Source organism: Chiloscyllium plagiosum, chromosome 2 (assembly GCF_004010195.1).
Source record: "Chiloscyllium plagiosum isolate BGI_BamShark_2017 chromosome 2, ASM401019v2, whole genome shotgun sequence".
Lineage (NCBI taxonomy): Eukaryota > Metazoa > Chordata > Chondrichthyes > Orectolobiformes > Hemiscylliidae > Chiloscyllium > Chiloscyllium plagiosum.
Window position 1 is genome coordinate 70,676,937 of NC_057711.1, and position 15,167 is coordinate 70,692,103.

Consider the following 15,167-nt stretch of genomic DNA (forward strand, 5'->3'; position numbering starts at 1 on the left):
GGTGTAATCCAGGTAGGTGTGGGAGTCGGTGGGTTTGTAAAAAATGTCAGTGTCAAGTCTGTCGTCACTGATGGAGATGGAGAGGTCCAGGAAGGGGAGGGAGGTGTCAGAGATGGTCCAGGTAAATTTAAGGTCGGGGTGGAATGTGTTGGTGAAGTTGATGAATTGCTCAACCTCCTTGCGGGAGCACGTGGTGGCGCCAATGCAGTCATCAATGTAGCAGAGGAAGAGGTTGGGAGTGGTGCCGGTGTAATTACGGAAGATCAACTGCTCTACGTAGCCAACAAAGAGACAGGCATAGCTGGGGCCCATACGTGTGCCCATGGCTACCCCTTTAGTCTGGGAGAAGTGGGAGGATTCGAAGGACAAATTAAGGATGAGGACCAGTTCGGCCAAATGAATGAGAGTGTCGGTGGAAGGGTAGTGTAGTGGACGTCGGGAGGCTTGGAGGCTCTGGTCATGGCGGATGGAGGTGTAGAGGGATTGGATATCCATGGTGAAGATGAGGCATTGGGGGCCGGGGAAACTGATGTCTTGGAGGAGGTGGGGGGCGTGAGTGGTATTTTAAGACACTAACTTACGAAGCACTGCTTCTTCATCAGGTGGTTGTGGAGCAGAATCATACAACACAGAATTTAGAGCAACAGGATTGCAGTGTCATGGAATGTAATGTTAAACAAAGTTCTCCTGAGTCTTTCATCGCTTAGAATGATCATTTTAGTTTCAGTTCCTTCATGTGTAAATCCTTTTATATGAATAGGCTGATGGAGCTAGTGCTTGTCTCTGCAGATGTGCTGCTGCCATTGACAGAATCCATGTGTATGGCGCAAAAATAGAAGTTAATGCCCTGTGGTCTGTCAGCAGCTTTAACTGCTTGCCGTAAAGGGAATGCGTGCACTGCCCAAACATTCCTTTTCTACTTGGGCATAGTGACACCTCACTGCAAAGGCAATGGGCCTTTTCTCTCCAGTTGGTAAGATACATGACAGCACAGCGCCAACCCCATAAGGCATGTCAATTGCTGTGACAACTTTGGGTCAAAAGGAGTCAACAGTTCCAACCTTTATAGGACTTGCTTCACCTCCCAGTAAGCCTCATCATATTCCTGGGTCCATTTCCATGGCTATCCTATTCTCTGTAATTGATGCAAGAGTTTTAGCATAGTTGTCAGATCAGACACAAACTTGCCATAGTAATTCACAAGTCCTAAGATTGATCTCATCTGAGACACATTCTCTGGTCTGGACCTTCATGATGGCCTTCATTATCTGGGTGCCTTGTGTTGTCCTTCACCAAATACATAGCTGAAGTACTCTATGGAGTCTTTAAAGACTTGCATTTCTTCCTTTTATACTTGTAGGCTGTGTTCCTGCAATGTCTTTAGAGTTTCTTCTAGGTTTTTCTTCTCATTGAAAGATCCAGATAACCAAAATATCATTTGGACTCCCAGCAATCCCCTCAAAAAATTTGGCCCATGGCCATGTGGAACTGAGCCGGTGCTGATGTGATGCCGAATGACAGTTGCTTGGATCAGAAACGTCCCCCCTGTGTTACTATCATCAGCGGTGGCTGAAACTCCTTTGTGACCCCCATCTGCAAATAGGCCTGCGACAGATCCAGTTTGAGAATTTCTTTCCTCCAGCCAGTCCCCTGAACAGGTCCCCAGTGTGGAAGTGGGTAGTGACCTGCACTCAGGGCTGGGTTGACTGTGATCTTGAAAGTACAGATACATCCTGAGTGCACCATTTGTTTTTAGGACTGGAACAACGGGAGTAGCCCAATCACTGGTGGTTTCTGGGTCCAACATTTCCAGGTTCACCAGCTGTTCCATTTCTGCATCCACTTTAGACCTGAAGGCCTATGGCACTGGACACGCATTCAGAACCATTGGATGAGCCTCCCGCTTTACCCAAAGTTTAATTTCTGCTCCTTTCATTTCCTCCAGGTTTCCCTTGAAGTCATCCATATGGCTGTCCAAAATCTCTGGCAAACTCGTTTTTGTGTTAGCCAGTCTATTAAGCACACTACAATTTAACTTTATTTTTTATAATCAGGAGCATAGGATAATCGCCTTTCACTATGTACAGTGGCAGTTTGGTATACTGGTCTCTTAGTTGTACTTTTACCAGCACATAGCCTTTAGTGGCACCTTTTGTTCCATGTACATCCAAAGGTATTCTTGGCAAACTTCAATGGCAAGAGTCAGAGATCCTGAATCCAGAAACCCTTATCCACCTATACCTTTGCTGTCTTCTCCTCTAATTTGGGAAGAACCTGGAAACGATCAGCTTCACCCCCATACAGAATGGTTTAACTGAAACTTCATGCACTCTGGGCCTTTGACTTCTCCCACAGACCCAGCTGACTCCGTCTCCTACTTGTGTGTACAATCTGCCTTGTCCTCGGAATTGTCTCCTTTAAACTCCCCTTCTCTTGCCTGAGTTGCACCCAGCAATTTCGGGCATTGACTCTTGCTACATCAGCGGCATTCTACAGTTGGTACCACAGTCTGCTAGGTATCCATCTCCGTTTGATCTTCTAACTTTATGGTATTAGTAGCGTGAGGAATATGCTAAGCCACAAGGTGACATATTCTGGAATCTTATTAATGCAATCTCCTCAAAATCATATCTTCCCTGATATTGTCATCTGAAAGCTATTTAGTTTATAAAATTTCTATCAAAGAAGTTTCCATGATCACTTATCTGTATTTCCTGTAAATCGTTCTCATGAGCAGACAAATGGTTATGCACTCCTTGTTGTAATTGTTTGAAGTTTAGTTTTTTATTTACCAGTGACACACTGCATTCTCAAAGTCCTGAAAACAACATAAGGTCTGAGGCACCTGACAGCATCGAGGCTTAATGTATTTAGCTAATTTTGTGACATTTAGAAACATTGGGGAAGGAAAGATCAAGATAATTATTTTAAGTGGAGGAAAGTGCTTGCTGTCAACAGTTTACAATACCACACAGCTATATCCTTGAATTATACCATTTATAATATGAAGTGGTTAGAAACTATGTAATGCTTTGATGAATTTGTACAGCTGTGGTTTTATATGCCCCCTCAATGTGTTTTAGTCGTATGCTTTAATATGCATTTTAATGCAGTTTTAAAATCAGACGTATTTGCAGTAGTCTCAAAAAAGTGCAGATCTGTCTCTATTCACCTTTGCCTTTCAATTCATATTTGATTACCATGTAAAAGTTGAATTTTTAGGCTTTTTAAAAAAATTTAAATTATGAGGTTGACTACTACATGGATACTACTATTGAGGGGTTGAAATTCATGCTACAGTCCAAAATGCCATATCATTAGTAGAAGCCCAAATGATCTCTAAATAAAGAAAGAAAAAAAGCACAATAAATTTGGTACAGAGTGCTACAGAGGAACTGACCTCAGCTGACCTGCACACCAACAGAGGTTGTCACCCCACTCTGACCTGATGTGTCTCAGACTTTCCTGTCAAGTTCTTCTGTTTCCCTCTGTTTTCTCTCGTCTACTGTTTTTAGTTTTTCAAACTAGCATTTTAAGTTTTTATTTCTGATTTAAGACAGTTGACTCCCAGTTTCACCGATCATTGTAGCCATCAGAAATCGTCAACAGCTGCATGGTAATTTATAATGAAGTAAATGCATATAACTAATTTTATTTAGAAAAGCATGGTGTGATAAATTTTGTATCTCATTCGTGATACATATTATAGTACTCATTCGATAATGAACTTAAGAAACCTGTAGTCTAAGACTGTTGTGAATTGGTCATCAAAGCACATAATAGCATGAAAAAAAGTTTATTTCCTCATCGTAACATTTATGTACAGGATAATATCTTGACTCTCAAATGTTGATCTGTTATCTGTGAAGAACTAGGGTCAACCTTTACACGAGATATATGGAAAATTCCAGATTTTTTGGCCAAAAATAGGGGCCGACCTTTACATTAGGTTGACGTTTACTCAAGTTTATATAGTACTTTCAGCGCAGGCTGGTTTTGACTATCTAATCTTCTCAGTTTGGCTTCTTTACTCATCCTAAATAATAATCTTTAGTTAGAATGCTAGTAAGCTATTTTCTGAATAAATTTCTTTTCCAAAGTCGCTGCAACTGCAAACACAGTATTCTGAACTTAATGTTTAGATTAGATTACTTACAGTGTGGAAAAGGCCCTTCAGCCCAACAAGTCCACACCGACCCTCCAAAGAGCAACCCACCCAGACCCATTCCCCTACATTAACCCCCTCACCTAACACTATGGGCAATCTAGCATGGCCAGTTCACCTGACCTGCATATTTTTGGACTGTGGGAGGAAACCAGAGCACCTGGAGGAAACCCACGGCGAGAATGCACAAAATCCACACAGGCAGTTACCTGAGGTGGGAATTGAACCCGGGTCTCTGGCGCTGTGAGGCAACAGTGCTAACCACTGTGCCACCATGCTGCCCATGTGTGGCAATGTTTAGCAGAATGAAAATAACGTATAAAAATCCTGTGATAAGAGAATAGAATAAACAAACACTAAGCTTTGAGTTAATAAAGTTCTTCATGGAAGTGCCAAAATATGTAGGAAAAATCTTCAAACTTACTTTGGTTTCTTTTTCCCATATTACAGTAAAATTCAAACAGAATGATATATGATAAATCTAAAATGAGCTTGTGATATATTTTGTATTTTCAGAAGAGATGGCTACATACTTGCGTTACGTAAGAAGGCTGGACTTCTTTGAGAAACCAGACTATGACTACCTAAGAAAGCTGTTCACAGACTTATTCGATAAGAAGGGTTACATGTTCGATTATGAGTATGACTGGATTGGCAAACCACTTGTAAGACTAAAAATTTGTTTATATAAAAATGTTCTTTTTGTCAAGTGAATATAAGTATTACAAAAGCAAAGTGCAACAGGTACCTCGAGTATTTCTGGATGGGATTAGCAATCTCGATAAAATGTGCTTGACCTCTGCTGCTTTATTTGTCTTAAAAGATGTAACATATTGGTGTTTATAATGTAAACCTGAAGAAAAACTAAATCTCTTTTTAGCTATACACACATGATGATGTTGACCAAAGGAAAACTTCAATTAAAATTGAAATTGAAGGCTTTCTGCTCCATGTTCTAAAAATCAGAATGTTGATTATTCCTTTGGATCCATCATGGCTTATCAAATGTAATTGTGGCACAATGCCCATAATGAAAGGTGCATGATTCTTGTTCTGTTCTTCAATAACTGATCTCAGACTGGACACTAAAGGAGTTACAATGAAAGGTTTTTGTACCCTGAGTCAGAGATTTTGTGCTCCTAACTGCTATCTGATAATCTCTGTTGGAATATGTATGTGAATGTCTGGTAAGGGCAGGGTTTGTGATCTCCCTGTCAGTCAAACTTCCTCCAACATTCGCTACCAAGTTCAATTCCAGAAAAACTAGTTTCCTTGGGTGTGTCGCATAAGGGCCCACAGCCCATGTAACCCATCAAGAGCGGAGGGGAATAAAACAAGAAGGAATGGATTATTATTTCACTGCAGTCTAGTATCAGTTCACTGCTTGGTTGATGCAGCAGAAATCCATCACATTGCTTGCAGATCTCCAAACCAAGCACCTGAGAAATCCTTTTGAGTATTGTGCATCTTAAATGGTATATGTTACACCCTCTTTCCCTGTAACTACACTTCCTGACTTCTGTCTAGTGAATTTACGTGAAGATTAACGTGCACCAAGATTTAAGGATCCTTAACTATCTGCAGGATAACTTTTACAATATTGTAACTAGCTAAAACAAAGTTTTCCAATACAGAGCATAGGTAAATATTCTATTGTTTGTCTAGCAAGGTTCAGTTTTGCATAATGAGACATTAGCCAAAGGGGCTATCTAGATTTGAACGGTGCCACTTCTTCATTATACACCTTGTGTCGTCAGTGGGCAAAGCTGTCTAACCAATTACCAATATTTGCTGAGCACTGCAGAGCTAGTTGTGTCGATTTCAACTTTGCACCATTGGTTATGTCCTTATAAAATCAACTCAAACCAAATGACAGCATACTTAGCATTACATCATATGAAGTTTCCACAATGCAGACAACACACATGCATAATTGAATATTTTAATTGCCCATTGTAGCTTCAGCATGAAATGCTATGACAGTGAATTGGTTTCCTGCTTCATAATTGCAAGCCCATTAAATAATGAATGATGGTGCAATTCATTACTTTGGTTAATGTTTAACTGAGATTGTATGGAATGGAAATTGATTCCAGATGTTCTTGTTGCAATATTGCAGAAAACATTTTACATTTTTTTACAGTATTTCATATTATTTTCTCCACGGTACTTTTGGATACATGGGCAATTTAGGACTTTGACACAATGACTGTAATAGATAAATTTTCAATTCTCTGATTATTTGGTAAAACAGTTCTCTTTTGGAGAATATTTGAAATTCCTAGATCAGAACAAATGATGTTTTTCTGTCATTGGTCACAGTGCGTTTTCACAAATACTTGTCCAAATGATTATATCTTGCACATCCCCTCCATCCATTTTCCTCTATTCTTTTTCCTCCGCTGCCCTGCTCTGGAATTTCCATTCTCCCATGTACAATAACATGGCGAGCACATCTCCAATATGAAAAAGGAAGGGCATGACTAAATATTTCAGTTCCATTCATGGATGTCAATACTGTTTTCTCTAATTACAGCCCACTCCAGTTGGTTCAATTCATGCAGATAGCGCTCTGGCAGGAGCGAATAGAGAGAATCATCAGCACAGGGATAGAACACAGCAAGCCAAAAATCAGGTAGGTCTGCAAATGACATTGTAGTTACATTATTATTTGCAATAAGAGTTTTTTTGAGTTGCTTCCAGAAAATGAAGGTTCTTTTATGCTGCTTTGAGATTTAATAGTGTGTTAGGATTGTTGGCTTCCAGCTTGTGGCTTTTGAGTAACTGGTAACAACTGAAGTAAATGTGCTGGATTTGTTGCAATCGGAAATAAAACTTTCCTACTGTTAGCCTTTGGAATCTGGCAAGTCTGCATTCATGTTATTGTTGATACAATAAGATTTGCACATTGAGAGCTGACACCACGAAGAGAGGTTACACTAAGCAGTTTGAAACTGGAAGAGTTAACAATGCAGTTAACACAGTTTCCCAGCTACACAGCAGTTGAATGATCTGAAACTTGCATTCGTAGTTTACATGGCTGTAATAAACCTGACATGTTTCAGTTTGCTCAGAAATTATGAACTTTCTCATTAACTGGTGTAGGTCTCAAATCAGCTGATAAGAGTTTAGGCCTTTCGCAGTTGACATTTGAACTCCGTCCACTGCTCCCACAGTGAATCATGGACTTAACAAAAGTTTCTTGTACAATACAGACCTAAATATTGCAACATTTATCTTTGGAAAGCAAGCAAGTTCAGTCTTATTGTCTGATGCTGAACTATAATTTGATCTTTGGCAACTTTTCCTCCCTTCCTCAAGCATGGTTTAAATTTTAAATTTCCAATAAATACGAAATAATGAGTATGGAAAATGTCTGTGTGAATGCGTAGTATATAAGACAGTTATAACATTTATTATGGTCTGATTCTAGGCTTAAGGATAGCCCAAAGCAGTGGGGTAATGTGAGGAATGCAGGAAAGTATTGGACTTATTGAAAAGTAGGAGTGACCTGTTTACTGACTATAGTGATAACTGTTGTTACTTTTTGGATGAAATTTCCAAGCAGCAATTTTTATATGGAAGCAATTAGTAAATTGAGACATGTCTCCGAAATAGCAGGTTTTTATTTTTCACTTACACTAAGACTTGCCTGTTCAGAGTACATTTGGAACCACACGCAGCATTTTGTTTACATGTGGGTAGCTTTTGTTATACTGCCAATCAGCTATTTACAAGTAGTAGTCAATACGGCTTCCACAATTGTTTATTTGCATTTCGTAGTTCAGTGCAAACCCCCTCTCTACTCTCTCCTCTCTGAAGTGACTCCCCTTGCTGGAGAAAACCAGACCTTGATATTTTCTAGGCGAAAGTGAGGACTGCAGAATCGAGAGCGTGATGCTGGAAAAGCACAGCAGGTCAGGCAGCATCCGAGGACCAGGAGAGTCAACGTTTTGGGCAAAAGCCCTTCATTATTCTTGATATTTTCTAATCAACCTGTCAGAGATCTTATTTTCATATAGGCCTGGAGTGGGTAAGACTTGAACATGGGCATTCTGTCTCAGAGGTAGGGGTGCTACCGTTGCACCACAGGAGCCCTAGTAAAGCAGCAGTTCCCTTTCAATCCTAGATATTTTCTAGATATTTCACTCCCCTGGTCAGCTATGTTATGACAAACATCTGGAGCAGTAGTGCCCACGATAAGAGCCCTCAGAAAACTAGCCATCTCTTTCTGTCCAAAAGCCAGTTCTTTTCAGATCAACCTGTTCAGAGATGTTAATACACACCTCTGGAGCAGATGGGAATTGAACTTGGGACTCCTGGCTCAGAGAAGGTGGCACTCCACTGCAGCACAAGTGTGAAAGCTAACCTTGTATTTTTGTAATTTAGATTGCTCAATTTGGGGCTTTCCTTACACTTTGAGGTTTTCCTAATCAATTCTTCTCAAGCTAGTGGGCTTGATCCCAGGCCTCCTGTTTCGGAGGTGGGGACATGACTGCTGCCACAAGAGCCATGAAAGCTGGCATTCTTAATCTTTTTTTTGTCCTTTTTTTTCCCCTAATGAGCTAGTTCGGAGATATTATTACACACCTCTGGAAGCAGTAGGACTTTAATCCAGGTCTCCTAGCCCAGGGAGATGACACCACCACTATGCCACAAGAGCCCTAAAAGCCAGCCTTTGTGTTTTTTTTTCTCTTTCTCACCCAGCCAATTAGACATGCAAAGCCCATTATGGGCAATGCGAACCATCAAACGTGTGGGAGTGGGGTTCATTTTTAAAAGACAATAATTTACAACTTTATCATGCTTGAGCTGAATTTTGGGAGTAATTTTCTATCCATTGACAGTTTGGAACAAAGTTTGGTTATCAGCTATATGATGAGCAATAAATGACATGAGCACATTACTTGAGTTGGAGATGCCGGTGTTGGACTGGTGTGTACAAAGGTAAAAATCACACAACACCAGGTTATAGTCCAACAGATTTATTTGGAAGCACTAGCTTTCAGAGTGCTGCTCCTTCATCAGGTGGTTGTGGAGTATAAGATCATAAGACACAGAATTTATAGCAAAAATTTACAATATGATGTAACTGAAATTATTTATTGTAAAAGACCTGGATTGTTTGTTAAGTCTCTCATCTTTTAGAATTACCATATTGATTTCAGTTCTTTCATATGCAAATCGCATAACTTTTTTCTAAGTTACATTCTCAAGTGAAATTTAACAATTGGTGTCATGTCGGCCCAGATAATGCATTTAAGGTGTGAGCTGCCCCTTGGGTTATGAATGTCTGTGAGAGAGTGTGTATATGTGTGTGAGTGTAAAGGGGTATAAAGTCTGTGAGAGGGTGGTTTGTGAGTGTGGGAGTGTAAGTGGGAGCATATGAGAGAGGGTCTGCGTGTGTATAGTGCAATGGGGTCACCTGTAGTGCGACATGAACCCAAGTTCCCGGTTGAGGCCATCCCCATGGGTACCAAACTTGGCTATCAGCCTCTGCTTGGCTACTTTTCTGTTGCCAGTCCTGAAGTCTGCCTTAGAGGACGGTCACCCGAAGGTCCGAGGTCAAATGTCCCGGATGTTGGGTTCATATCACACTACAGGTGACCCCATTGCACTATACCAACACATAGACAGACAGACAGACAGACAGACACACTCCTGCAAGCACACACACTCCTCCAGATACACTCTCCAACAGACCCATACACTCTCACAGAACCTGTCTCATATACTCACACACACCCTCTCACAGACTTGTACCCCTTTACAATCACACTCTCACACATACACACACTCTCTCACAGACATTCATAAACCCCTCCCCCCTCCATGCTCCACACACACACACACACACACACTAAAGTTTGTGGGCTGAATTTGTACTTGCAGAATTACATTTTACTTTGCTCAAAAACTGTATGAATCCATGTAAGCTTCTGTAACTCCATTTTTTAGATTAGAATCGGTCTGACCATTGTGGCACAGACAGACTCACACAGGGCACCTCACACCTTAACAAACAATCCAAGTCTTTTTCAATACATCATTTCAGTTACATCACACTATAAGTTTTTGCTATAAATTCTGTGTCTTATGATCTTATACTCCACAACCACCTGATGAAGGAGCATCACTCCGAAAGCTAGTGCTTCCAAATAAATCTGTTGGACCATAACCTGGTGTTGTGTGATCTTTAACATTACTTGAGTTTGCTATTTGATTGAGACTCTTAAACTTGGGAACAGAGTCAAACCTCTGCTTCCAAGGCAGATAGGTCAATGTATGATCAATCTTTTGGAGGTGTTTGCAGAATGTAAGAGTTAATTTGTGATTTACTAAAATCCTTTTAAAATTCACCATCTTTTAATAACTTTGTAGTGTTACATGTGTTATTATTTGTGTGGTTATATATTCAGCTGGATCCAAATGAAAGAATCAATGTCATTTGGATGAAATTTCAGGATTTGAAGTGTTTGAGTATCTGTGCCATGTTTGCTGTATTACATTTTGGTGAATAAGCTCTCCCAAATTTTTTTAATTAAATGAGAAAATCTTGACACTTGATGTTTTGAGCCAAGGGCAGATTTAGTGAGTTATTCTGACATTTAATTAATTGAACACTGAGTTTTAATTATTTAGAAAGAAATGCTTAGGAGGTTTCTGCAAGTAGAAGGAAGAAGTCTGAAAGAGCAATGTGAGCTTTTCAATTTCTTCACAAAGCAGATATTTTAGCATGATGCAGAGATAGAGCGCGCGTGTGTGTGTGTGAGAGAACCATGTGTTAATGAAAAATCATCACATATTTATATGGTTATATCAAAAATCCCCAAATAATATTCATAACATTTCAACTTTTTCACTTCAGTTGTTAATTCCCTTCAAAAATAGCAACAATTCTACCTGTTAAATCAGACTGTGTTTTTAAAGAAACAGTGATGAACAAAATACTGTAGTGATTATGGGGAGAAAATAAAGCATTACTGGAATTCTAATTTGTTTATGTAGCTTTTAATCTACCAATATTATTAAAGGCTAGGCAGATAAGTATTCTCTTGCATTAATCAGAAGCTGCTGTGACAATACTTTTTTTTCTTTCAATAATGGAAACTCATGTTCACAGCAAAAAGCAGTAACCGTGAACTGAAACTAGCTAATAAAAAGTTACATTAATCAGTCTCGTGCCGGAGTTTAACAAGCCTGATTAGTTAAAAAGCAGGGGCTAAGTGACTGTGGTACCTTTGAACACTAATAAAATGAACAATAATATTAAAGCACATTGGTAGCAATCTATTGATGTATGTTGCAACACTCCTGTCCTGTTGAGACCACACATTTGTTTGAGGGTCAGATATTAGACTTTGCAATGTTGCTGAAGTAGCAATCCAGTCATGGGTGGTGCCAAGGGTGGTTTTCACTGTCTGATAGAACTTATTCTGAGAACTTATCAAAAGATCAAATAGAATCGAGTGTAGGTGACTATAAGCAAGAAAAAAGACATTACTCTGAATTGAAAAGTCTTCAGAGAACGCAGGATTCTGCGGTACAATAGGATCTGTGTGTCCCAGTAAATGAACCACACAGTTAGTTAGTTTATGGGTATAGGATTGTACTGTACATCAGGAAGGCAGATGGAACATTGTCATTTATTACAAGGGGAATGGCATAAAAAAGTAGCCATGATTTGCTACAGTTTTCCATTGCATTGTTGAGACCACAAACATGTACCGTGTATAGTTTTTACTTCCTTATTTAGGAAAGGATATAAATGCATTAAAAGCAATCCTGAAAAGGCTCTCTTGACTGATACCCGAAATGGGGAGGAAGTTCTCTTACAGGAAATGGTTCAACATGTCAGACTGGTATCTATTGAAATTTAGAAGAGTAAGAGGCATTCTTATTGAAACATATAAAATCCTGAGAGGACTAGGCAAGTTGGATGCTGAAAGGATGTTTTCCATTCTGGACCAGAAGTAGGACTCATGGTTTTTAGTGGAATTTCCTTTATTTGTAACTGTCTTCCCTGGAGAGCAATGGAAGCATTGAGGAGTTTAAAGGCAAAGGCAGGTAGATTCTTGATTAACGAGGGAATCTCTTGATATTGTGCTGTTTGGGAATGTGGAGTTTAGACCACAATCAGATCAACCATAATCTTAACAAATGGCAAAAGTGGATCAGAGGCCAGAATGCCTAATTTGTTTTGTGTTTATGCTTCCATCTTCTTGTGTTTAAAGAATTGCTAGAACTATGTGAAGCAGAATTCCAAATCCATCTAATTTGGTATTGTACATTCGGCGGTGATTCAGTCAACAGATCACGGCCTAGCTACAGAATAGAGAGACTTATGGACAGTAGTTGAAAAGTTGAAATTGGGGCCAGGCTTTGTAATTTTGCCTTGGTCTGCAGTATCTGATGTGACTGCTGTCTGATATTCTATGCTACATGAAACAAATATGTGAGGATAGTGTAGTTTAGCAAGTGGGAATATGAGACATTGGCTTGTAATTTGCAGTCAGCTGCAAATGATTGCCATCAGAGTAGTTTGATTGCTGTGGGAGATCGAGCAGTCTCTGTGCCAAGAACATTAACTCTCTCAATGTGTAATTGATTACGGTACAGTTTAATGAGGATTCCTAGCATTAAACTACAGTGAGGGTACCAACATGTCCAAGCAGCCAATCTGATTCAAGTATTCTCACAGCAAACCAAGAAATGAAAAATACAAATTGCAAAATCACTTCTGAAGGATTTTACATGGTGTGGAACAAAAGTGGAGACGAACACACAGGGTTAGGAAAGAGGGTGGAATGTCATGAGTGAACTTCTCTAATTTATTCCAGAAATCTAGTAATCAGTCATGGTGGTGATATTTAGCAACACTGTTGCAAACTTAAAAATTATTTTCTCAGTGTCAAATGAGTTCAGCAGTCATCAGTAGCAGTAACAATCACTCACTAGTGAATATGATTGTTCATTTAGGAAGTTCTCTATTACTGGTTATGGGTTCTGTAGGTCCTTGAGTGGCTGATTAAACCCAAATATAGAGCTACACCTCCACTTACACATTTCACAGGGTGTTTGCAGGAGATGGAGGTGATCCTTGGTATTGAATTCATTGTCATTTCTTTCTCCCTTTCCTTTTCCATAATACCTCTTACGAATGGGTGTTTTCAAAGACTTATGTCCCTGCCTGCAGCAGTTTCATCTAAGTCTATTTCTTCTGAACAAGGATCCCCAAGCGTTGACATCTATGTTGTATTTCTTGAGGGAAGCCTTCAGAGAGCCTTTGAAACACTTGCTTTATTCTCCTATGGTTAGAGTGCCTCCTGTGAGCTGGGCAAAGATGATTTGCTTTGGTTGTCAGAACTCAGACATCCTTAGCATGTGGCTGGTCCAGAGGAGTTGCTTTTGGATAATAGTGGTCTCAATGCTGGTGCAGTTAGCTGCTTCAAGGATGTTGATGTTAGTATGTGCAGTAGTCCAAGTTTCGGAGCCATGTAGATGATTCGGAAGGATGACTGCCTTATCTTGGATCTTGGTATCAACATAGATGTCAGGCTCATCCAAGAGTTTCATCTGTTGGTGTCCGAAGGCTGTGCTCACAGAATGGATGTGATATTGAATCTTCTCATTGATATCAGCCTTAGATGTGACATAGCCCCCTTCGTTAGAAAAATGCTTCATGTTCTCTTGATCTTAATGGAAGAATGTACCAGAACATGACCTTGGACAGGTTGGAAAAGGATTTGTGTTGTCTTGAGGTTGAGGCGGAAGCCAGTTCTGTGTTATGTTTTCTCAAAGGCGTTAAGGCATGAAGATTCTCTTCTGATTGGGCAGAGATGTCACTGTCATTCACATTCTGAAGTTCCTCAAGTGAGGTCAGTGTGTTTACTGCTTGGATTTTAACTGTTGAAGTTGAAAAACTGTCTACAGAATGGAGAAAAATGTCCACACCACTGGAAAGCTTCGTATTGACAAGATGAAGAAAGGTCACAGTGAAGATAAATAAAAGAGTAAGGGTGATGACACATCCTTGCTTAATCTCAAAGGATTCTGTCATATTGCTGTCAATGAGGACTGTTGTAGATTTCTTTTTGTGGAGGATGTTGATGAATATCATTGGATGGCCAGCTTTGACAGGACCTTCAATAACACTTCCTGATTAACTAAGTCAAAGGTGTTGCCAGATCAATGAAGGCCACATAGAAAGGTTGCTTTCGATCCTGGCATTTTCCTGGAGTTGCTGAGCAGTGAAAGTTCATTCCATGGCTTGATTGGAGAGACACTGGCTTTCAGGAAGGATTTCCGCAGAAACTGGGAGAATGTACTTAATGGGGATTTGGAGGATGGGCTTCCTGGCGATGCAGAGTAAGGAGTTTCCTCAGTGATTCCCACAGTCCACTTTGTCTTCTTGTTTAATGGCAGCAATGGCAGCATCCCTAAGATTGGCAAGGATTTCTTCTTTGTCCCGAATTTTCAGGAACAGTTGATGGAGATGATGCCTAAGCTCTGCTCCTTCAAGTTTGGAAATCTCCCCTAGAACCCTGTTTGCTCCTGCACCTTTTCTGTTCTTCATACGTCTTACGACATCTTCAATTTCTATCGCACCACTTGGGAGTTCTAGATTATCTTTGATAGGAAATTGGGGGTTTTCTATATTGATGATTGTATTGTGGTTTAGGAGTTCTTTGAAGTGCTCTCTGTTTTCTCTGTCAAAAAGATGCCTTCATTACTCTGCACTGGTTTGAGGCCAAGTGTGTTGGGTCCATATATCGCCTTGTGGCACTGAAGAAACTCTGGGCGCTATACTTGTCAACAAGGAGTTGCAGCTCCTTATCTTTCTCAGTTCACCAAAGGTCTTCATTTCACCCATTCTTCTTCGTAACTCCCACCCTTGCTGTTTGAGGCGTACTCTTCTTTGCCTCACTGGTGGTGTGATTTTACTAGGCATGGAGAGCTTTCCTCTTATCTGTAAGATCTTGAATGATGTAATCATTCTCAT

At 40.0% G+C, this 15,167-nt stretch overlaps 1 protein-coding gene across 5 annotated transcripts in view; it reads left to right on the top strand.

Moving 5' to 3' along the window:
• The window catches only part of LOC122560750 (casein kinase I), a 174,105-nt gene that overhangs the window by 123,918 nt on the left and 35,020 nt on the right, over window positions 1-15,167 (top strand). For all 5 annotated transcript variants that reach the window (XM_043711783.1, XM_043711793.1, XM_043711802.1 and 2 more), the window contains 2 exons: window positions 4,682-4,830; window positions 6,702-6,800. In XM_043711783.1, the coding sequence (XP_043567718.1) occupies window positions 4,682-4,830; window positions 6,702-6,800 (248 nt within the window). The remainder of the gene's footprint in view (window positions 1-4,681; window positions 4,831-6,701; window positions 6,801-15,167) is intronic.